The sequence below is a fragment of the Calidris pugnax genome, unplaced genomic scaffold (genome assembly GCF_001431845.1).
Source record: "Calidris pugnax isolate Ruff unplaced genomic scaffold, ASM143184v1 scaffold107, whole genome shotgun sequence".
In the NCBI taxonomy this organism is placed as follows: domain Eukaryota; kingdom Metazoa; phylum Chordata; class Aves; order Charadriiformes; family Scolopacidae; genus Calidris; species Calidris pugnax.
The window spans coordinates 1,685,426-1,710,164 of NW_015090901.1; the positions used below are offsets into that span (position 1 = coordinate 1,685,426).

General features: G+C 39.6%; 1 protein-coding gene across 4 annotated transcripts in view; it reads left to right on the forward strand.

The window, feature by feature from the left end:
* Positions 1 to 24,739, forward strand: part of CAPRIN1 (cell cycle associated protein 1) — a 37,148-nt gene that overhangs the window by 186 nt on the left and 12,223 nt on the right. For 2 of the 4 annotated variants that reach the window (XM_014948840.1, XM_014948844.1), the window contains exons 2-10: positions 120 to 326; positions 9,599 to 9,661; positions 11,866 to 11,952; positions 14,753 to 14,991; positions 15,109 to 15,191; positions 16,711 to 16,848; positions 18,697 to 18,749; positions 18,836 to 18,922; positions 24,063 to 24,218. In XM_014948840.1, coding sequence (XP_014804326.1) covers positions 129 to 326; positions 9,599 to 9,661; positions 11,866 to 11,952; positions 14,753 to 14,991; positions 15,109 to 15,191; positions 16,711 to 16,848; positions 18,697 to 18,749; positions 18,836 to 18,922; positions 24,063 to 24,218 — 1,104 coding nt within the window. In that variant the 5' untranslated portion in view covers positions 120 to 128. Of the gene's footprint in view, positions 1 to 19; positions 327 to 9,598; positions 9,662 to 11,865; positions 11,953 to 14,752; positions 14,992 to 15,108; positions 15,192 to 16,710; positions 16,849 to 18,696; positions 18,750 to 18,835; positions 18,923 to 24,062; positions 24,219 to 24,739 lie in introns of those variants that run through there. The other 2 variants (XM_014948841.1, XM_014948843.1) reach the window with 2 other exon arrangements.

Sequence of the window (24,739 nt, forward strand, 5' to 3'; positions counted from 1 at the left end):
GCGCGCGCCCGCCCGCCCGCCCTCCCGCGTGTCCCCTCCGGCGGCCCGTTCCCCCGTAACGCGCCCTCGCTCTCTCCTCCCTGTCTCTCTCTCTCTTTCTTTCTCTCTCCCTCCCGTCTCGCACAGAGATGCCCTCGGCTACCAACAGCACTATGGCGAGCAGCAGCAGCGGGAAAGCGGGCCCGGGCGGCGAGACAGCCCCGGCGGCGGCAGCGGCGGCCGCCCCGCAGGCATCGGGCGGCAGCATCACCTCGGTGCAAACCGAGGCCATGAAGCAGATCCTGGGCGTGATCGACAAAAAGCTGCGCAACCTGGAGAAGAAAAAGGTGCGCTCTCCTCTCCCCGCCGGACGCGGGGTGACCGGGCCCCTCCTCCCCTCCCAGCCCCGAGGGTGGGCTCCGGGCCCCTCGGGTCGCCCACCCTCCTCACCCCGGGAGGCCCCCGCTTTCTGGCCAGCCTTGGCCCCCGGTGTAGGGTCGCCTGAAAGGACGTTGAACCGCCCCCATCTTATTTTCCTTCCTCTTCCTTGTGCCGGCCAGACGGCCGGTCCCCTCGGCCGTGCCCTCCTGCTCCCTGGGCGAAGGAGCCTGCGGCCTTGCGCGGGTTGTTCCCGCCGTCGCCCCCAGGGGCCGCCCGCTGGAAGGTTCCAGAAGGGCGAGCGCCTCCGTCCCGGCCTTTTTCCCTTCCCCTTTTGGGGGTCCCCCGACCCCTTTTGTTGGCCGCCTTCTCCCTCCGCCCCGGGAGCCGGCCGGCCGCCCCGCTCCCTCCCTCAGCAGCAGGGGTGGAGGACAGAGGCCGGAGGGGTCGTGTCTGCCCCCCCGGTTCAGCCCCACGGCCCCCTCCAGGCTCCCTGCGAGACCCCCTCAGCGGCGCGGCTCCCTCTCCCCCCCCTCCTCCTTCCGCCTTTTGTTTCCCTCAGCGAGGCCTTGCCCAGCCCCGCTCTCCCCTCGCCGCGGGGAAACGGCACCTCCATTTCCCTGCCTTCCCCCCCTTCCAACAACCCGATTGCGGGATCGTTCCCCCTTCCCCGCCCCCGGAGGGGTGAGCTGAGGCGGGGGGCAGAGGCTGTGGGGCGGCGGGCTCCCCTCAGAGCCCCGTGCACATGGAGGCGGGAGCTAACATGGCGGCGGCGGAGGCAGCCCCAGCCTCTCCGGCGGAACTGCATTGTGCCAGCAGCCCGCACAAAGCCGGGGGCCGCCGGCCACCCCACCCAGGGCTTTCTCATCTCTCCTTTTTTTTTTTTTTTTTTTTTTTTTTTTCTCATCGCCTTAAGCTCACTTCCCCTCTTTGGGAGCCTTAGGTCAGCTGGAAGCGGCCTTTAATGTGTTATTTTTAGAAGTAGCAAGCTGCTAAATCCCGTGGTCCGTGGACGGTTCGAGTTGTGACAGAAGAGGGGGGAAAAAAAAGGGTGTTTGTGGTCGCTTATGGTTTATGTGGCACCCACCCCGTGCTCGGTGTTGCTGGATTAAATAAGTCTCAGAGGGCTTTCCAACCTGCAGAGCATGAGGTGTCCATCAGAAAAAAAATACTAACGTGTAGCCTAAAGACTTGCTTCAAAACACTAAGCTAAAATTAGGGAATACTAAAAATTAATGTTATGGCTGCGTTGAAGCTCTAAATCTGTTCTTGGAAGTAAATAAGCACAATTGCTCTTCGTTTTTTAAACTACCACTTCAGATCATAGTAGTCTAGTTTAGTATTCTATATTTGCAGGAGGTGGGACTATCAGCAGTAAATTAGTCTGCACAGGTGAGTTGCAAATAAAACAAGCAGTGCGTTGCCTGGCAATATAGGCAATGCCTAGTTTCCCACTTCAAAAAAATGGGTGTTGGGTTTTCCTGGTTTTTAAAAACAAAAGGACAGAAGGCAGCAAGGCAGGAACTTTTTAAATAAGTTTTATAATTGGAGGACCTTTTCTTGATCCTTGTCTGAATACTGTCATGTATAGATAGGACAAAATGTCTGTCTGAAACTTGTCATCAATACATACGACTGCACACACAAAAACGCTGGTCATCAGCTTGAGAAAGAATGCAGATCTTTGTGTTCATTTCTAGTTGCTTCATTAAAGTAGGATGCTTTCAAATGATGGTTGTATCTAACATACACAAAATTCCCCTAAAAATATTTGTCTGACATTTAAAATCTATATTATAAATACTAGAATTAACTGATCTATTGCGTACTTTGAAGTAATAAAGAGGATGAGCACGCTCCTGTTAGTGTGCAGGTCAGCTTTCCTTTCTAGTAGCGTTTTTATTTACCTATTAAAATAAATAATTTACACCTAATTTACACTTGGCTTGGCCATTCCATTCTATTTGAATGGACTTTTGGTCGACTTTCATAGAACCTTAAGTTAGAAGGATGCGTGGGAGGCTGTTACTCTGGCAGGAGAGAGTGAAAATTAGTGATGCTGGTCTCAAGAAGGCCCTAAGTTTTGGGGTTGTTTTTTTGTTTGTATCCATGGCTGCTGCCACAGCTTTTTGTATCTGATGTCAGGGCAAGTGAATACAGGGAACAAAGTGCTTTTTTTTTTTTTTTTTCTGGAAATGGCTTCTGTTGAGAGATATTCCATTAAAATTAGAGTATATTTTTGGGGGGTACTCAGTGCTAGGCAGTGTGGGCTTAAGAAAAGACAAAGGCTAGGTCTTGACAAGCTGGGTGTGTTCTCACACAGATAAATTAAAGTTCAAAACTTCTTAATGGGCTGAAGAAGTTCTGAAACTTGCTAAAGTAGGATTCTCATGTAAGTTCTATAGAAGTCATGATATATTGTTCTTGGTGTGTGAAAGCAGAATTTGTGGGCTTGAGGCTCTACCTTGGCGGGGGTATCAACAGTTCTTTAGTTAATCTGCATTCTCTAATCAAGAGAACATTGCATGCTTAGGGTCCTGGAAACAAAGCTTACTGTACACATGGGTATCAGTATTTTTATTTTATAACTTGATAAGTTTACTGAAGTACACAAATTAATAATGGTACTGGATACTGCACAGACAGGAGTGAGTGAAAAATCCAGTAAATTTCACTGAGAACTTCTGCTTAGCAGAACATTTAATCCTTTCTTTGTCAGCAGCTGACAACAAAGGGCAGTAGAGATGATTTTGAGAGCTTTGTATTTGAGAACAAATACAAAAATATTATTGACTTAGACACATGCTTCTGGAGAATGAAAAGTAATTGCTCCATAAAGAGGTACCATCTTGGGTTTTAAATGGTATGTGCAGATCTTAGTTGAGGAAAGGTCATTCTTGATGAAGAAATTGGAAATTTTGAAGTTAATTATTTAGTGTCATGCTTCTTTCTGAACTCTGAGGATAAAATGATGTGACCATCAAAATACAGTACACATTTTCAAATAAAAATATTTATAATTTAGTTCTATACTATTTTGAATGTTTCTATATAGACTAGAAGTACTAGATTGTTAATTATGCTTTCATTTTATCTTCCTGAAAGTGACCTCATTATTTGAAAGAATGAGTATAGTTTTTGTTAAGAAGGGATTAGGATAAATTGAATTGCTGTTCATAAACATATGTGAAAGCATGGCCTGAAAATGTCTGTGTTCTCTTCATCTCTTTGTATTTGGAAATGATAGGAATGCTCTCCTGTTCTCTTCCTCTGTTCTTAGATGACTAGATATTTGCGTGTGCGTGGGAGGGGGTAATTGAAGGGGTATTTTCTCTGCAAGACCTTCAGACAGACTTGAGTATATGTTGACAAGCTTCATTTAAAAGTTACATGAGCTCCTCTAGGTTTCTGTTAGGCATCTGAGGTTAGAATCCTACTAACTCTCCAGGTTCCTGTGGAGAAAATACTTCAGTAAAGACCTGCATTTTCTCCTCCCTGCCCCTTCTGCTTCTTGTTTTTCAGAGAGAAGAACATTTCAATTTGATGGAGATCAAATTCATTTCTTGATACAATGATGACTGAGAAAGCTATTTTTGCTTTCAACTTGTGTAATACAGCATGAACTGTGGAAAAACAGTTGTTAAAACAAAATGTTCTGTAAGAGGGACAAAATCTTTCATTTGCTAACACATGGTTTGATGTATGGGCAGGTGATCCAAAAGGTGATTTATTCTTGGATAACTAAACATGAAGTAAGCATGTTAACATAAACTACTTGACATCACCTGAGCTTGGTGTTAGTTAAAAAGATGGTATGTTTTAACTGTAACTGGTAACTTTAAATGCTGTTGCTTTCTCAGCCCATCTCTGAATTTCTGAATAAGCATAATCCTGACTAGGTTGAAAAATAAATACTTAAAAAATGCCTCTGTCATTAGTGTACAAGAATTTTTACTGGAACAGGAGTGTCAGGTTAATCTGACTTGGTTGACTAAAATGTTGAATTTCTCATAGGAGACAGTTACCAACCTATAGCAAAAGCTGAGATCAGCTTTCTGTTCTGGTAGGTGCAGCTAATGATAGCAGGGAAGGCTGTGCTTCAAGTTGCCCATCAGTAGCTGTGCTTTTAAGTGCTTTTGCGCCATTATTTGGGCTGCTTGGATGTTCAAGGCTTGTGAGTGTCTCTCTAGAAGCTCTCCTTCTGAAGCTTGGTTTCTAATTTATCTTTGGAGATTAAATGTGATTTTTGAAACTAAGACATTGTGAAATTAATTTGAACCTATGTACTGAAAGCCCAGATCTTTCTTTGAAAACTCTTTTGATAGCAGTTTTGGGTAACCAAGTTTTGTATCTTAAAAACCAGGCAGGTTTATCTGTGAAATTATTTGGTGTTTGGTAGTTTCTGGTTTCAGCTTGCTCTGTTTTGTTTATAACTGTTTTATGTAGTACAGGGATTATTTTTCAAGGAAGTTCTGTTAACTGGATACATGATGACTCTTACAAGCTGTGAAAGATCTTCTAGTTATTTACGTTTTTTCAAATGTTGCTCTGATGCTTTGTTGATGCTTTTTCTGTTCTTTCAGAAGAAAAAGGTCCACAGAATGTGTTGGGTGAACCCAGTTTATGTAGAATTCACTTGCTGTTGAAAAATTAACTCATTTTGGACATAAATGATGTGTAGAAGAAAATCTCGGTCTCTTCTCAGTGTACTGAACTTACCTGTAGGTTCATAGGGTTTCCATAGGAAATAGTGCATGGTGATTTGGGAAGAGAACATACAAACACAGCCACCAAAACTTCTAGGAGTTCCACTCATCTGTGGCTTAACTTAGTTTCAGGTTATGGAAGAAGCAGGTTTTTTTTTTTCTCTGTAGTCAACTCACTGGAGTTTTAAAAGGTTTACATTTTGAAGGTTGCACACAGTTCTGTGTTTCTTTGGGAAGGAGAGGGTCCCTTGTGTGTCCCTGTCGCTGTGTGTTCAGTGGGCTCAGGCTCCTGCCCAGCTGCCAGCCAGGCCATATGGCTGTCCCTGCTGGCATGGGGGCAGCAGGAGAATATCCCTTTGTCATCAGTCCCTTTGAGACTGCACTCTCAGAACTGGTACATCTTTATCACTTGCATAAAAACCAATAAAGAGATTTTTTTCTAAACCGTCAAACTTAGCAGACTTCTTGGGGAAAAAAACCACAAGAATATTTACAACTGTTATTTAAAAAATAACAGTTATTAAATACAACTGTTATTTAAAAAAAAATAATTCAGTTTAAACAAAAGACCTGTAAGTGTTTTGTCTTATGGAGTATTGGTGTAAATTCTTCATTACATCTTCTTGGTTATAATTCAGGACTGAAACAGTTTCTTGGGACTTCTTAGCTGTGCAGATAGGAGAGAAAGTGCACCCAGAGAGCGAATGTGAGAACTGTGAGGTTTTTTGAGAGGTTCTGAACTTCCGTGTTTCATTCCTGTTACAGTTTAAGTGCTTTACCTTTTTGGTTTTTTGGGTTTTTTTCCTGCCTGTTTTTTCTGAGGAAATGGGAAGACTGGTTATATGTTTTTTGTAATATTTTTTTTTTTCTTAGTAATTTCTGGGCAGTCTTTGTTGAGAAGTTAAACTGATGAATGAGTGTGGAGGTGATGGTGGAAGGTGGATAAATTACAATGTACAAATGTAAACCAGGTTGTTAAACTTCTGTTTTCTAGCTTGGTTTTTCTTTTGCTTCAGGGTGAAGTGTATAATGCGGCTGTTTTAAATTTTGGATTATCTTAATTGCTTAATGCTGTTTAAAAAAAAAGCCAACTTTTTTTTTTGAGAGATCTCATAATACAGACTTGAAATAGTCTCTTTCATCTTTACTTGTAGTGAAATGTGCATTACAAAATGTTTACTTGAGCTGCTTGAAGAGGTTACCTTCTCCCCTTCCACCTTGCAGCTTGTCATATACACTTGTGCCACTGTAACTGGTATAAAACATACCATTGAAATTATCTGGTTAAATATAGCACCTCCCTCCTGCTCCTGGCCCCCTTTTTTAAGGGTTATTTTTAATCAGATCATTCCAGTGATCCACTTTATAGCCCAGCACTGTAAATGACTGTAACAGCACAGCTGAGTGTCAGGCATTTTAAAACCAGCATTGTTTTTGAAGCTAGTGTCATGTAACTGCATTTATTTTTTTCCACTTTGGGATGACATTTTTGAAGCAATTCAGAGAAGGTAATGAGAACTCGAGTGTGAGGGGAAGGAATCTGTTACCATAAAGTAATTCAATTTTGAATTCTTATCAAAATGAAATCTAGGGCATATTTAAGCAATGAACACCACCACCGTCGCCCTGTTCCTCTCCCCCCCTCCCCAGTAGCCTGTGTTTAGTGCTTTTCTCCCAGGGAACTCCAAAATACTTCAGGTATCTTGGTGGAAAAAGAAATGAAGCCCGTGGCTTGTTCTCTGCAGAGCTGGGGTCTGCTGACTCACGAGCTGTTTAATAGACAATTTCTGTGCTCACTTTGCCACTTGATTATTGGAGGTTTTTTTTTTTTCTGCTGGCCTGGCTTTTATGCTTCAAGATGTATATCCGTGATGAGTGAGGGTGAAGTTGGGTAAGGGGGGGTAAAATTAAGAAGATCTTTACTTCTTGCAGACACTGCAGTAGGTTGCTAAGCAGGAATTTTACTGCAGTTTTTTTACAGCACTAATGCTGCTCTTAGATTGTTTTTAGTTGATGGTACAGATTGAAAACAAAGCATTTGGCTTCCTTAATATTTTTGTGTAATGCAGCATTTGGATTTTACGGTGTCTTTGGGATGATAGAAAAATACTTGCTTGGCATTTGGAATCTTTGTGATAACGTGTAACTAAATGCACATCTGCTTGTCCTCTGCATTGCAGCTGAAAGGCTTTTCCTTCTTTGGCTTTTACCTTTCTGATACGAATGTTTTTAAGGAAGAAAAAGTGAGCAGAAGTAATTTTTAGAATAGAAGTATTTTAGAAATAAATGTATTACCCTTTGGTTTTTAGTTGCTAAATTGCTGAATAAAAATGAACAAAGCATTTACATTAGACCTAAGAATATCTGACCATTTAAGAAAAACTTATTCACCGTTAAAATATATTATTGCAATATGCTTAATCTGAGGATACCAGCCATGCTGAAGGAAAGCTGCATGCAAGAACTATGCAGAAACAGTTGTAGTTATTTAGGGTATTTTTGTCTCTTCCCTCCCTTATGCCCTTAGCCACCAAAATGGATTATGTGAGTGTTTTGCAGCATAATTTTGCAATATATGTTTACTTCAACAGAGTTGATCTAAATAGTGTTCTCCTAGAATTTGGTGTTCTATCCTGTTTTACTATTGTTACTGTTTATGGGTTTGTGCTGGAAACAGCATCACACAAATTGGTGGGGTTTTTTTTAAATGCATGTTTGTAGGCACTGTTTAAACTGGCTCATATTAGCAGGCTATTTACTGCGCGGCCTCCCAAACAATTGCATCAGTGTGACCAAGGGAATTGTAATCTGCAGCATGGGAGTAAGTGGCTTGAGCAAGCAGGAACTTCTGAAAATTTCTTTGTCTGCAAAGCCACTTCGTTGTAGGATTAAGCTACATTAAGCAGTGAAGGCTTCAGTTAACCTGGCTGGCTTCACAGTGGGCTCTTTACCCTCCTTTTTAGATCTCACAGCTCAGCTACTGTCTCTTAAATCATGAAAACTATGTTTGTGATTGTCCAAACTTGTCATTGTCTATTCTAAAACCAGTATGTAGAGGAGAAAAATGACCTCATTTCCGGTCGTGGTAGGTTTCCAATATGCCAAATACTTTTCAGGAGTATTTTTTTGATGTATTACCAGCTGTGTGGCTGCTGCATTTGCCAACTATTACTCTGCTTGTGTCTGTCGCCAGCATATAATTCCCTAGGCCATTACTAGCTCTGATACACTGAAATATGAACTAGTTAGGTGTTAAATCTAACCTGTAGGTTTTCCAAAGAAATAAACTGTTGGTGCTAGGAGACATCAAAAAGACCACCCTAAGGGTGGTTACGTGTTCCAGTAAGTGATGCTGGGCATCAAATACTTTGTAAGAAGAGCTTTCTTGTTAAACTGGTTCATAGACTGTGATCTTTCCAAAAGGTCTGAGATGGAACATAGAAGTTGAATAAGCTAGAGAAATATCAGTAAAATATTTTAACTGAAATGTCCTGAAACAAAATAGTAAAAAAACCCCAAAACCATCACAACCAAAACCCCCTGTCGTTCTGTGGCAACTATAAACTCTGAATCAGTGGTTGCATCAGGGCTTGAATTATTTTACATTCAAAATGAAGTGTTTCTGTTTGCTTTATTCTTGTTGTTATGCTAGATTGGGAAGATAATTCTTAAGGGTTCATTTTAATGGCTTTTTTTAATAAGGCCAAGGCAAATTTCATAAAAAATACAAGCATGTGTGGTAATAAATAAATGCTGAAAGCTTAGAGCTTAATAGTTATGTTATTCTTCTAGACTTTCTACTTAACCTGTAGGTTCTTTGTCACTTCTGGCATGTATAAGTTTTACCTGCTTTTGGCTAATGTTAGTGTTTTGTAGAGTTTTGTATTTAAGCAGATTAGAGAACCGTTCCTGCTGCAAATTAACCTAATGATTCCTTTTTCAGTTTCTCTCCATGAAAAAGAAATCTTAATGCTCTTGAACAAAAATATTTTAGAGCTATTAATATGAATTGTGTTGGTGGGCATTCTTGCATAAAGGATTAGAAACTGTTTTAAATTCTTTAAAACTATCTTAACTGATGCAAGTACAAAGAATTGCAGTTCTGAATCTTATTAGCATTGACAGTGTTTTTTTGCAGTCATGTTTTTGGTATTGTAGTGATACAGAAGAAATAAGCTCTGATTCAAAATGAGTTCATCTCTCTATTGTTTGAACTGACTGAAATGTGCATTGAGAGCCCTCTCCCCACTAGGAGAAATCTGCATTTTCTCAGAAATTAAGACTAGTTGTGAAGATGTATTGCGATAGCCAAATAACGTTAAAATATTTGTCTCTCGGGGGGAAGTATTTACATTTTTCTAACCCAGAAGACAAATTTTCTTGGGTGCTATTTCTACACAACAGTTGCATGCTTGTGTAATGTGTTACACTCTGTGTTGACTGTAATATTACAGTACCTAATTTTGTTAGCACAAGTAGAAAATAGCAGTAACCTGATTTTGGCTCCTTGTAATAGCGTTTTTCTTTCTTTTCAGAGCAAACTTGATGATTACCAGGAACGAATGAACAAAGGAGAACGTCTGAATCAAGATCAACTGGTAAAAGAAAAAAAAAATTACTAACCAGATCTATTAAATTGTTTTGTGACCTTTTTGGGGAAGGAAGGGATGAATTTCACTTCCTCTTTCCCCTTGTTAAAAACTAGGTTTTTCTGAGCTCTGACTTAGCCTCAGGTTTTATTTTGTTGCCTAGAACATCTCAATTTTTCTGTTAATCAGAAACTGAAGGAATGGGTAGACGAATGCTTTATATTTGTTGAGGTTAGGTTGTAAATAAGCTGTGGTGAAAACTGGCACGTGTTATGACCTAGGACTGTTGAAAGAGCTAAATAGGATACCTTTGAGGTTCTCTGGACGTCATCCTTTTCTTTGCAGAAAGCGTGCCCAGGGAGAACTTCAGGAGCTTAGTCACTTGGCAGCTTGTAAACATTGTGCCATCTAGTTAGAGATGTAGCTTAGACCTAGTTCTCAAGGGCTCTGAAAATAAGCTAAATCCACATGTATGTCACAGCTATCAGTGCAGCAGATATGATGCTCTAGATAAGCTGGACTTACTGAATGGATTCTGCTTGTCTCCTTGTTGGGGCTGGTTCTTAAAGTACGTTATTGAAGCACTTGACTCAACAGCAGTTTTCCAGTTGTAGCAAATGTAAAGCAAGTATCAATTTAAATTCAGTTGTATGATGCAAACATGCATATTGATACTTGGAGAGATTACCAGATGCTCAGTAATCAACAATATTTTGATGATGATTTAGAACATTGAAGAGAGTGAAGGAAAAGAAAATGTACACTGCAACTATTGCAGCTGTTCACAATTAAAAGAATTAGCTGCTTCCCTTGGTCCATGTGGTCTTCTCATCTGTTTAGGCTTTGCTTTGGTTGTTCTGTGCAACCGAAAACTGAAATATCACTGATCTGTATATTTTTAGTTTTTAATGGCGTATTTTGAAAATAAACCATGAGAAGTTTTCTATTTGATGAGCAAGGAAGAAACTAATGTCTCATATTGAGGAGGGAAGCTCATGAATTAAGTTTCATGAAGACCACAGCCTGACTACCACACTTCATAAAGATACAATCTTTTTTGGCTGGAGAAATACTGAAAGCGTTTGTTATTTTCACTTATGTATTCTGCTTCTACAAATCAGCTAAGAATGATTAATATTGTAAATCACCTAATGTGTATGTGTAATATGTAGTATGGGTATATGTATAAGTATCTTAGCTATATTACAAATGGAAATACTTAAATTTAAAAAAGCAAATACATTTCATGTTCCTTGCTTTTCAAAGAAAGCAGGACCTTACCTTCTCTCTGGCTTAATTGTTCTTACCAAGAACATACCCGTTATTGATTTTGTCACAGCAGGAGTGTAAACGTCTCAGCTGTGTTGTTTTTTGGGGTTTTTTCCGCCTCTAAGCTGACTCTGTAATTTCTCAGCACTGCAAAGTTGGGTTAAGGAGTTTGGATTGCTTTAGTGCAAATCAGAATATTAGATTTAAGAAAATAGCAAATAATACAGATTTCTGTCTCAGCTGTGTTGTTTTTTGTTTTTTTTCTTCCCCCCCCCCTCTGAGCTGATTCTGTAATTTCTTAGCACTGCAAAGTTGGGTTAAGGAGTTTGGATTGCTTTAGTGCAAATCAGAATATTAGATTTAAGAAAATAGCAAATAATACAGATTTCTGGAGAAGGGAATGTTGCGGTCTGCGTAGAGTTTTGATTTTTGCCTCTGACTCAAGGTAACAGTGCATTAATTCTCAAACATCTATCTCTTAAGCAGTTTTGAGGTGCCAGATCACTCTTCTCCATTTTTCCCCAGAAACTGGCTAAAATATTAAAATACTATGTCATGCATGTGAGACTATATATGGATGTGCTGTAGCAGAAACTAAAGGTCCTAAAGACATACACAAGTCTTTTCAACATTTTAGCCAGTGAAAATCAAAATTTGACTTAACATTGTTGCAGGCAGCCTCATTCCAGGATGCTGTGTCTCACTTACCTATATATGAATGTGCTGTAGCGTATTTATTTAAGAAACTAAAGGTCCTAAAGACATACACAAGTCTTTTCAACATTTTAGCCAGTGAAAATCAAAATTTGACTTAACATTGTTGCAGGCAGCCTCATTCCAGGATGCTGTGTCTCACTTAGGAACTGAAAATGTGGGAATTTTTTTTGTTGGAAGTACGTATTCTATTTGTGGTGATTTACTTTTGTGTTCTTTTTTTTTTTAAGGATGCGGTGTCAAAATACCAGGAAGTGACAAATAATTTGGAATTTGCTAAAGAACTGCAGAGGAGTTTTATGGCTCTAAGCCAAGATGTAAGTAAAGAGCAAGTGGTGCAATGTGGGCCATCAGCTGCAATACCAAACACTGAGGCTTTAAACTCTTTTTCACTAATAGGAGATGCAGTAGTCACCTCATTTACAGAGATGAAATGCTTGTGATTTCTTGTATGTTTTACTGTTTCCTTTTACTCTGTGTATTAGTTTGTGTCAGGTTTTCTGAAGACTCTCTCTTAAAATATTTTTCTGACGGACTATGTAAATATATGGGAACAAAAATAATGTAACTTTCTGATAAAGCATAGCTGTTAAAAACAGTGATTGCAGAACAGGCCTGTCATGCGACATTATAATCAGCCACTTAAAATGCCAATAGTAACAATTTTTTAAAAAGAAAACAGATTACACAGGCCGTCTCCTCTCTTTGGCAAGGGGCTGAGGGTTTTTGTTTCTTTGTATTAGCATAGGATATCAAATCTCAGCAACTGAAAGCATTGCAGTTCCTTTTTCAAGATTCTGTCTTGTTAATTGCAAATACAGTCTGCAACTGCAGGATGGGACAAGATTAATATTATTTTCATCAAGGATATGTTAGCTGAATACTAGTAAAACAGGTAATCTTTTGGGTTGGTGTTTTATCAAGGATTTAAAATAACAGTGTGGTCAAGAAGGAGTTCTAAAACCTGATTAGACAGTTCCAGTTATATAAACAGCTTTGCTTTATTTCTTGTGCCAAGGGCTGCAAACAAAAAGATGCACTTTAGACCTCTGCAGTATCATTGCAAGGAAGAATTAATTCTGGGCAAGCTGAAAGCGTAACCCGTTCTCCAGGGCTGGAAGATGGTAAATGCAGTAGTAGAGTTAGAATTAATGAGTTTGGAGAGAGCAGCAACACTGGTAGAATTCATTGTGTGGTGGATGTTAGTGCAGCAGACTGGTCTAATGAGCGTATTAAGTTTGTGAACAGACTATGTGATAATTTGAAGGGCATCAGCATCCTCGCATTATAAACTGCTTTCTACGTTTGATGTTAGTTTCTAGGTCTCTAAGCCAAACCGTGCCTTTGCTTTTCTTGCATCAGGGTTCCATCTCTGCTTATGGAATCTTAGTAATGAAGAACTTTCCTGAAATATTTCCCTAGTCAGCTGACTGCCAAAAGAATTGAGTGAATCCAGGAGTGATAAATTGGTGCTCTGCTTTCAAACTCGGTAGCGTTTTATCTTGATTGGAATTAGTTCTCATACAGAATCACAGAATGCTATGGGGTTGGGTTAGTTCTCATACAGAATCAGAGAATGCTATGGGGTTGGAAGGGACCTCTGGAGATCAGCTAGTCCAACCCCCTGCCAGAGCAGGGCCACCCAGAGCAGGTTGCACAGGAACGTGTCCAGGTGGGTTTTGAATGTCTCCAGAGAAGGAGACTCCACCACCTCTCTGGGCAGCCTCTTCCAGGGCTCTGCCACCCTCGCAGTGAAAGAAGTTCCTCCTTGTGTTCAGGTGGAACTTCTGTTCAAGTTTGTGCCCATTTCCTCTTGTCCTGTCACTGGGCACCACTGAAAAAAGCCTGGCCCCATCCTCTTGACACCCTCCCTTTTAAGTATTACAGTTGATGTTATATACTGTATATACAGTTGATGTTAAGATAGGTCTTTGATTTTAAAAAAAATATGCTTCAGATGGAGAAAGTTCCTGTCATGAGTTAAATTTTTCTGAAAAGAAAGATTAAAGAGCTGTATAGTTATAAAGTGAGCAAGCTGAATTTTGAATGCTAGATGCTTGGATTAAAAATAAGAATGGAAGAAGCATCCTGTAGGTTTGGTCTAGTGATGCGTTCAGACCAGTATTACGACAGCAGTTGTAGAAGGCTCTAGGTAGAGCACAAGGCTGATGATTATCTGTCATCCATTCCAGCATCTGGGATCCTCAGACTGAGGATGTTAAAGAGTAGATGTTTTCCCATTCCCTTTAGTGTCCATGGAGCTATAGTCCAAGAATTTATTGAAATCTTTTTTTGAACTTGCTGATAGTGTCTATCTTGCCAGCCTTTCATGGCAAAACATTCTGTGAGTTCCTTCCCAGGGTGTGTAAGAAACAAGAGCACTTTTCTTTTGGTTATCTGTTTTTAAGCTGATCTCCTAGTAGTTTCAATGAACGCCTCCTACTACCACGGGATATGGTGAATAACTGCTCTGTTCATGGTATCTGCTGGCCTTTATGAAAAAGCTGGATCACCCTTACTCCTCCAAATTGAAGAACCCAAGTCTTAGATTCTGCTCATAAGGCAACTGCTCTGTCCCCTTAATCATTTGGATTACTCTTCTCTGTACCTTTTCTAATTGCTGTAAGTTCTCCTTGAGTTTAGGAAACCAGAAGTTGTAAATAGCCACAAGGTTTGTCTAAAAGGTAGTTAATTTTGTACATTTTTGCCACTTTCCTCTAGATTAATGTCACTTAGAGTTTACAGAACAATTAATAAAGAAAGCAGATAACAGCAAGCTGGGCCTGCTAGAAATGACACATTCATGTCTGAGCCTTTACACATGGTAACTGCAGTTACAGAACTGCTTGTAAATCATGAAGTACAGACTTAGAGTAAGAATGTGATCAAGATCTGATATGATCCAAGGTTTGTGGCATTGATGTTAAAGTTTGTCTTACTTTGCAGGGTTTTGACTCTGCTTATTCTTCAAATCTCACAGATTATTCTGCTATAATATTAAATTGATAAGTGGCAGTTCAACACCAACATCCATCTCATCAATAAAAGACACTTCAAACATATTTTTTTGTCCCCGAGTTCACTACAGAATCTAAAATTTCTTCTCATTTTAAACAGATCCAGAAAACAATAAAAAAGACAGCTCGCAGGGAGCAACTGATGCGAGAAGAAGCTGAGCAGAAACGTTTAAAGACTGTACTAGAGCTGCAGTTTATTTTGGACAAGTTGGGTGATGACGAAGTGCGCAACGACTTGAAACAAGGCTCAAATGGAGTTCCAGTACTGACAGAGGAGGAACTGACAATGCTGGATGAATTTTACAAGCTAGTTTACCCTGAACGGGACATGAACATGAGGTAGGCTTCTGGTAAAGTCCTTTTCTTTGTAATTATCAGTTAGTTAAGGATATATTTGTCCTGTGGCAATTTAAAGACTTAGTAAGAAATTAACCCTTACTAATTATTTTTTTTAAGGTTGAGTGAGCAGTATGAGCAAGCATCTGTTCACCTGTGGGACTTACTGGAAGGGAAGGAAAAACCAGTTTGTGGAACAACCTGTAAGTATAGTCTCTGTGTTAAGAGATAGCGCTCTGAATTTGCTTGAACTAAAATCCAGTGTTTGATCTCGGAGAACTTTGGCAGTTAATTATTTTCCTGAGTTTTTAGAGCAGGTACTTTTTTTTCAGACCTTAGCTGGACTGTAACAGAAGAACTTCCTGAAGTGTGAGCCTACTGTGTGGTGTATTTTATTTACTGATGCAGCATTACTCAGTATTTTTAGCTTAGGCCGTTCCTGCGGTTTCAGCAGTATTCTGCCACTAGTGGTGCTTAGCAGCAGTTCTTTTTTTTTCTGGAAACACGTTTGTGAACAAGGAGCTTTGTCAATAGTAAGGCCATGTATATACTAGGTCATATTCAGTGTGATATTCTGCCCTTCTTGTCTCCTGCAAAGAGCTTTCTGGTTTTGCCCTATTTTGATTGATTAGCTTGGTAAATCATGGTGTAATCATGCAAATAGACTGCTTTCTTGCAGAAATGTTAATTTTCACAGTGTTTGTCCTGAAAGAACTCAGGTCTGAAATGGTTGTGATGTTAGATATTGGTGAGAGCCCAAAGTTAAGTGCCTCAGGCTTTTTTGAAGAGGTGGAGGAAGGAGAAGGTATGAGGATTGTTTCCAGGAGGGAGCTCTGTCCTTCACTGGGGGCCTAGTCATTCTCTTACTGAGTGAAGCTGTGCTGGGTATTGTGTCTGGATCCTGGGATGAGCTTTTACTGCCATCATTGACAGTCGTTGCTGGTTTGCTTTGTCTTATCATCAGGATAAATGTTAGTGTATTTCTTTGCTTATGTGTATGTATTGATTCATACAGGGAACGTCACTGGCCAGAGGTGCATTGTGAATCTTCCATTCTGAGTCTGGTTTTGTTTGTGTTGGCCAAGACAGTCAGAAATGCTGCCTTGCCAACGGCTGATTTGGTTTGGGTTAAGACACCACAGGATTGATCCGAGGCAAGGACTGCAAGCTTGTGCTTGTTTCACTTACAAAGGCTGTTCTGAGCCACTTCACCTCAGGGGAAGAACCTTCTTGAATTACTTGTGTAAATGTGTTTGTGTGACAGTTGTTTTGTAAGAAATTGACTTACAGTAAAGGGTTTTTTTTTTATTAGGAAGTTACAAATAAATCGGGTACAGTTGAAACTTCAGTGAGTTTGTAAAACTTTCCAAAATGAAAACTAAGCAACCAGACATTTTTGAAATAGCAGGAATAAAAGCACGGCAATTAAATTCATAAACTTTGCTTCACTTTAAAGTGTTTCACAAACCTTCTGAAGGTTATTACATACTCTTAAGATTCTCCTTGCCCGTCAGATATTTCTGTACGTAAGTTGATTATTGATTTATTTAATATTACCTAGTAAGAAGAAATTCTGTAACAGTAGTATCCATGGACTAGCTTGGCCCAGCAACATCTTCCCAGCAAAAGGGTAATAACATTTATGTGGGATCTTTGGGAAGGAAGGAAAATACTATTAGGATTGAATTTCTGTTAATCTTTTTACTTCTTACATTTTCCCAGATAAAGCGCTAAAGGAGATTGTTGAACGTATTCTTCAAACTAGTTACTTTGATAGCACCCACAACCATCAGAATGGACTATGTGAGGAAGAAGAGGCAGCACCCGCACCTGCAGTAGAAGACACTGTAGCAGAAGCTGGTAAGAATATGGAGATCCTGCATGACTGACATATTTGTGCTGTACTGTCTTGTCTCTTTGGATTCGTCAGAATAATTCCAAATGCAGTTTTAAACGCAAAAATCACCTGTCTCTGAATTCTTGAGGTGTACAGGTGTTTTGAATAAAAATGTCATTTCTTGATAATTGGCTATAAATCTGGCCAGGTACCATGTATAGGGGCAGTTGTTCAGCCCTGTCACAGAATCACAGAATGATAAGGGGTCAGAAGGGACCTCTGGAAATCATCAAGTCCAACCCCCTGCCAGAGCAGGTCCTCCTAGAGCAGGTTGCACAGGAACGTGTCCAGGCAGGTTTTGAATGTCTCCAGAGAAGGAGACTCCACCACCTCTCTGGGCAGCCTCTGCCAGGGCTCTGCCACCCTCAAAGGAAAAAAGTTCCTCCTTGTGTTCAGGTGGAACTTCTGTTCAAGTTTGTGCTCATTTCCTCTTGTCCTATCACCACTGAAAAAAGACTGGTCCCATCCTCCTGACACCGACCCTTTCAGTATTTATAGGTGTTGATCAAATCCCCCCTCAGTCTTCTGTTCTCCAGACTAAAAAGACCTACGCCCCTCAGCCTTTCCTCATTAGAGAGATGCTCCAGGCCCCTCATCTCATCCTCTTTGTAGTCTTCTGCTGTACCTTCTCTGGCAGTTCCCTGTCCTGACCCATGGGGAAGGAGAAACAGAGCTGTGTTCCAGAAGAGTTCTCTAAGGCTGACTCTTGCCAGCTACTTTGGAGGGACCGTAATCCTTTCGTAATCCTGTCATAAATGTCTTCGGTCAGTGCAAGGAAAGACTTACTGTTCTAACTGTGGAGCATCAGCTGAATGAAGGAGAACAAAGTCCCTTAGTAGTACTTGGTTTTGAGCACATCTTTCAGCATTTCTCTGTCAAATATGTGACTTGCTGAAATAAGAACCCAGGCCAACAATGACATTATTTAGAAGCAAGTCTAGGCAAACGAAAATAGCCTTTTTCCTATTTTGTTTTCCCTGTAGAACTTCTCATTATGATTTATAAACAAAATCTTGTTTGTCTGTAGTACTAAAGTGATTAAAGATCTGGTTGCCTGAGGCTTTTCTGTTTTTCAGTGGTTCCATTGATGTAACCCTTTGTTAAAAGGAAAGAGTTTTTGAAGTAAAATGTATGTTTATATACTTAAAACTTGTGAACATGGTACCAGACTTGAAGAAGAGATTCGTGTTGAATCTTTTGAGTTCCCTTTAGAATATTTTGTGGAGAAATTGAAATTTGGGATAACGAAACATATCTTTTCATAGCAAAGATTTAATGTGTTTGGTTTCTTTTTTTTTTTTTAATTTTACTTCAAAACTCTGAAAATCCTTGTTACTGCTTAATTCTCTGTTAGTGTCCTGTTGTTATTGTCCTCGTTCTGAGACACAAGTTTCTTTATCTGCCTCATAACGATAGGTTTGTTTCTGAACCCAGCAGCTATTTAACTGTACAAGTCAGCAATATTGAGGCTCTAGTTTCAGATCTAATCAAAATCCCATCCCCTTGAAGATGTCTGACAAGGCGACTCATTCCTTAACACGTAGCAAACTTCTAATATTAGTTATTCATGTCACTCAGGAGTAGAAGTGTGTCCATTAATTCTTATACTTAACTGTACTTCCTGTGTAGTAGTAGTCTGTCACACTTCTTTAAATAAATACTCAATTTATCACAAATTAATCACAATTCAAAACTCTACTTTTTTTTTGGGGGGGGGGGGATTTTCTCATCTAACCTTCTGTCTTCTAGGTCTGTAACACGAGGTTTGGTTTGCTTTATTTTTTCACATAAATAATACATTTTTCTTCCAGAACCTGATCCAGCGGAAGAATTTACTGAACCAGCTGAAGTTGAATCAACTGAGGTATTATTCACTGGAAAGATTGTCATTTTGTATACCTTTAATGCCACTTACTTTTACTTTCATACCCTTTCTTATTTTTATTTTAGTATGTAAACAGACAATTCATGGCAGAGACTCAGTTCAGCAGTAGTGAGAAGGAACAGGTAGATGAGTGGACAGTTGAAACGGTTGAGGTAAGATCTTGTGTACTGCAGGTAAAATTGCAATCCCTGTTTCCGCTGACTCACAACTCATAGGTTTTAGTATTGCATCCCTTCTCCCCTAATATATACAAAAATACATATATTTAAGTAGGCTTGGACTCACTACTCAGTCTTCAATTATATATTTAGCTCAGGAGTACCTAAAATAGAAGCTATGCAGTCTGGCTGAGTTTGTGGAGAACTTGCTTTGTTCAGTAGTGGCTTGCTTGGGAAAACGGGACTTAAGTCTTAGGCTGAAAGAGACTTTTTTTTGTAAAGGCTTTTAGGCTTTTTATTTTTTTTTTAAGAGAACATTGCTGCAAATGTAGAACTTAAGTTTATCTACCCAGCTGCTGGCAGCATGGCATAGTTGTGCGTGTCATTGCGTGGTTCCATGGAGAGGGAGCTGAAAATTAGTATCTCAACTAACATCTACTCCAGATTGAATATGCACGTAATTTGATGTTAAAATGTGCCTGCCTGTATGTCTCTGCTTTAAAGAGCTATAGTTCAAGTGTTTAACTTGTTACTACTTTGCCATGGAGTGGTTGTTCACTTGTGATGTTTCTGGTCTATTGCTATTGGGGTCCAATCCCAGTTTGGTAGTTCAGATTTGAGGCTCTATGTACAAGTCCATTTTATTATGCTAGAATTTGTGTTCTGCACGTACTGGAAAGGACAAGTCACACGGAGTCATTCAAATGTTTGATATATTGGAAATTGGGTTGTGTCCCATCTGTTAGGAACAGGTATGAGCAGCATCTTTCAGGTGCTGGAGACTTAATTTTTCACTCACTTTAGACTTTTGTAGCAACAAATTACAGATGGTCAATTTTTTCGACTCTTCCTTGCTTTTAAAGTGTAGGAGTGGAGGAAGTGTTCATCATGTGACTCATCCATGCTTTTAAGTGTAGGAGTGGAGGAAGTGTTCATCATGTATTCAGGTGGTGAAAAAGAGAGGAGCCATTTTGATACTACTGTCTAATTTGCCTAATTTTTACATTCAGTCTGGTTGAAATTCCTGTTTTACAGTGTTGAAGACCACTAAGAGATGTAATAACACTTAAGATGGATATGAAGCTCCTATACCTAACTAAGCAACTTTGCCATGTGTACACGAATGATTGTGGTAGTATCTGGTCATAGTATTCCATTCCCTTAAACCTTAAAATATCATTGCTATTAAATGTGATTTAAGAAATCTCTTAAACCTAAGAAACCCTCCAAAACCACGCAGATTGAAGTCATGCTTGATGCATTTTAAGGTTAATGCTTGAATGGCTTCAGTCTATCTTGAAATACACCCAAATTAAATCTGTGTTTATACCAATTGTCCAGAGTAGCCTAGAGGTTTAGTTCTCTGTCGTTTTTAATGTAAGTAATATGGAAGAAGACATGAGAATTGAAGCCTGTTCCGCTTCCCTCTGCCCTGAAACTGAAAGACTCTGTATTGCACAGCTGGAAACTCAGATGCTACTCCGTGAGAATAATAATAGTAATATGCACTAATATGGTAAAAGGATTCAGGTTGTAGTTTTGTATCAGACTGATTTCAGAAACTCCTTGTTTTCCACGTGTCTTTACTAGTCAGCTAAATCTGCATTATCTCAGCTTTGTTTTCACAGAACAACACAAATGATAAATACTTCAGTTTGCCTTTGTCCGCCAGTTTCTTGGAGTATGTGCAAATAAGCAATTGGAAGACTGCTTCTTCATAATTAAGACCCTTATTTTCTCAGATTTAACGCAAAAAGGGGAAATTGGGAATAACTGTCTCTGAAATGACATCTTGCTGGCACTGAAACTGCTTTTCTCTTGGGAATGCAACTGAGTTATCCTTAGGGAAGATGATAGGTATCGTATAGAGCCTCAGTGCTCTTCAGCTTGAGGTAGTTGTGGCATTAGTATAGTGGGAGCTCTGAATGAGAGCTGTTAACTTTTGGCAGCTGGTAGTATTGTGAAAGAGAATATTTATGTAGTAGATTTCTGTAATTGTTTATGAAGAGGAAGGCTGTCACAAACTGGCCTGTTTTCCAGTAACCATTGAGCAGATGTGATACATTCAAGATTCTTGTGGTATGTTTATAGTTTGAGAAGTGACGGTGTCTCACAATGACATTCCTGGATGGGCCTTCCATAAGTTTTAAACTGAAGAATTTGCTTGTGAATTCTCAGAAATGTATTTGCGTTTCGATTGTATGGTGTTTTAATTTTGGTGAAGATGTCTTGTAGCGGTAATAGAGGGGGGGGGTTGTTTGTGGGGTGTTTTCTTGTTGTTTTGGGGGCTGCTTGTTGTTGAGGTTTGTTTGTTTGATTTTATTTTAACTGCTTTATTTGTAATAAGTAGCTGAAGCTGCTTCTATAGAAAGTTCTGTGTCTTAGATTATGGAACTTTGGTTGGATGGATGTGCGTATATTTTTTTTGTAGAGCTGGAAACGGTTCTGTGCCTGCCAGAATACAGGTTCATTCTGGTTGGTTTGTGGTTTCACTAAACTCCTGTTTTTACTACTTCTTTCCTCTTCCTTTGCCCCTTGGCTGCCTCAACCCTGTTGTTCTCTGACTGTGTCTGAGCAGCTCTGCCTGCTGAGAAGGTGGAGGGGCAGGGTGGCAGGAGGGGGGAGTGTGCAATTTCTGCTATTCTGCAGAAAAAAGTTTCACCTTGCTGCTGTCCCCTGAGATGAATGGGAGATCTATGATGGGGTAATCATTTGCTTTTTGACTAATGATCCTTACATTTAATTATTCTCTACACCTTTTTCATGCAGCAGGCTGTTAGAAAGCTCTTAATTGTAGAACCAGAGCCTGTTCATTGGAAAGTCAGCATGCAAAACTCTAATATATTTTTTTTGTAGTTTCATCCTACTATGATTGTAATAGGTCAAAGTACCTGGTAGTGACAATAAGACTAAAGGAATAGGCTCTAAACAGTTCCTTTGATGTTAAAAAAAGAGGCTTGACAGAGACAATATAAAATGTTAAACACCATCTGAAGTTAGTACTGTACTATTTGTGAAAAAGTAAAACATTTGATAAAATTTTGTCCCCGTTCTGTATTCTTAATTATTCCATCAACTTGTTTTGTCTTGGTGATACTGAATTGTTATGAATGACTTGGACTTCCCAAGTTGGGTGATAGTACTCTGATAACTGAGAATATTTTTGGTAATAGTTGTGGAGGAGATGAGTAGCCACTGGCTTTACCGTTCAAGTTTCACCTAGTCATCTGGCTTCCTTTTTTTCCCTTTACTTCCATTTTAAAGCTTTGTAATGTGCAAGAGGTCTATATACATGTGCCGAATAACATGTTCAAAAAGGTGTTTTTTCCGCTCACAGGGGTTTATTCTTAATTTGGAAAGAGTCCATAATTTGGAGTCTGGGGACTGGGTAATACAGCAGAGCGGTTGTGGTTGTTTCCCAGTGTGGGAAGCATGGGAATTGTTACATTGCTTCCCCTTGGCTTTCTCCTGCTGGGAGATTTGGATCTTGAGGAATGTAGGTTGTAGTAATTTTTTAGTTTAGTTTAGAGATATTTTTATTTTATTTTATTTTCTACTACATGTGGCTAGGGATTTGGTCAAGGAAAGAGTCATTGGAGTTTGAGTTTGCAGAATGTCACATACAAATGATGTTTGTATATCTGAGCAGGGAGTAGGCATCCTGGGAGATACTGTAGGTTTCTTTGAGAAGTTTACTAAAAATGAGTTTGCAGAATGTCACATACAAATGGTGTTTGTATATCTGAGCAAGGAGTAGGCATCCTGGGAGATGCTGTAGGTTTCTTTGAGAAGTTTACTAAAAAAATTACAGGCTTTGAGGGTGGAAAGAGGGAGTTCAGGTTTGAAGTTAAGACACTACTACAGAACTGGTCTAAGCTAGGACTGTTTTGTCACTTTTTGTGACTGCTGTACAGAAATCTGCTCTGCAGTTCTAAGAAACCAAATATTTTACATAAATATTTTGAACTTTGAGGTGCGATAATTTATAATAATAATTCATAACTGATTTCTATCCTATGCAACTGTAAGTTTAAGGCTTATCTGTTTATCTGGAAGATTATTAATGATAATTTATAATAATAATAATTCATAACTAATTTCTGTCCTGTGCAACTGTAAGTTTAAGGCTTATCTGTTTATCTGGAAGATTATTAATGATGAAAAGCTCATGGGAATAGAGAAGCAAGAGACAACTTACTGACAGTGATCCTCTTTTTTTAAAGGACAGTTGTTGACATGAATGCAAATTGAAAATGGCATTCCTGTGGTACGGGAGTTGCCTAAAGAGCAAAACCGGTTAGGAATGTGAAAGTGCTACTTTATGCAGGTCAATTGTCCTTGTAACCATCTGTTTTCAAGACGTTTGGTGATGGTTGTTACTTGATGCTCATGTTCAGCTTTCCTGGTTGCTCTGCTGTCGTTGATAAGGTGGTATTTGAAAGCATGTTGCTGTTTGTACCTTTGTTTATGTGCACCGTATTGGAATATGTCTAGTAAATGGGAGCTTTTTTGCCCGCTCTAAGTTGTGCTTCTGCTTCTGGTGTCCCCCCACGGTGCTCTCTGCAATCGTCCCTTCATGCAGTGCTGCCTGCTGTTCTCTGAGACCATAAATCAATTAGCTGGGATTACACTCGAGAACTTGGGCCTCGACCTGGCTATGAAAACTTAAGATTTCTGAAGTCTTAAGATAGACCAAAAAATTCTGACTCCGCTTATGTTACCAAAAAAGGTATAAGAAAAGAATTGTTCTCCAAGCATGTGTATTTCTGAAACTTATTTTCCCTAACTTTAGATTTCCAAATGTTGATAGATTGTTGTCTCAAATCCTACTCTAAAAAAAACCCTTTAATATTGAACAGATTTTTTTTTGTTAGTGCTGGTCTTAACAGGGAATAGAGTAGATGGAAAGCAAATAGAGCACAGTCTCTGGACTCTTTCATCAAGTGCTCAGGTCAGTAGCTGGCCACCAGTACTGGCATGACTTGGAGGATGTAGTATTTTTCTTCAAGAACATTATAGTAGTTACGACTATAACGAATGAGGCAATAGCTATAAATTTCAAGAACTACTGAGTCACTTCTGTGCAGTGTTATCTTAAGCTGAAACTTCAGTCGGTTGCTTTTTTTCTCGTTAGGTTGTAAACTCACTGCAGCAACAGACACAAGCTACGTCTCCTCCGGTTCCTGAACCTCACACGCTCACTACCGTGGCTCAAGCAGATCCTCTTGTTAGAAGGCAGCGAGTACAGGACCTTATGGCACAGATGCAGGGCCCCTATAACTTCATGCAGGTATGATGAACCCATCGTGGTACTGTGAAGCTGCAATCAAAGAAGCAAAGTTTCTAGTTTTCTTAGTTTTTAGTCATGATTTAAAGAGCCTGCTGTAGTTTATTTGAAAAATACAATGGTCTTGCAAACAATATATAGTGCTGTGTAGCAAGATCTCATCCAAAGCCCTCAAACCTGTGTGCTGTCAAAGTACAATGAGAGTGTTATTTAGCTTTTCCTTGTTTGTACTAAATCCACTGAGAAGGCAGAAAGCGGTGCAGCACAGGGTGCCATGGTGTGTATTCTGCTGAAGTGAGACCAGAGGTAAAATACCTCTTCTATAAGCTAGTTCTAAATTTTGTGTTATGAAAAACTTCTACTAGTGGAGAGAGTACTTTAGAGGTGCTTCTGGAAGGCTTTCTTTAAGTTAGAACCAACTAGGAATGCATTGAGAGATAACAGAATACATCAGAAAAAGCCTCTCCTCTTCCTACCAAAAAGAAGACACCTTGGTAACAAATGAGGAATGCACTTCTTAGGTT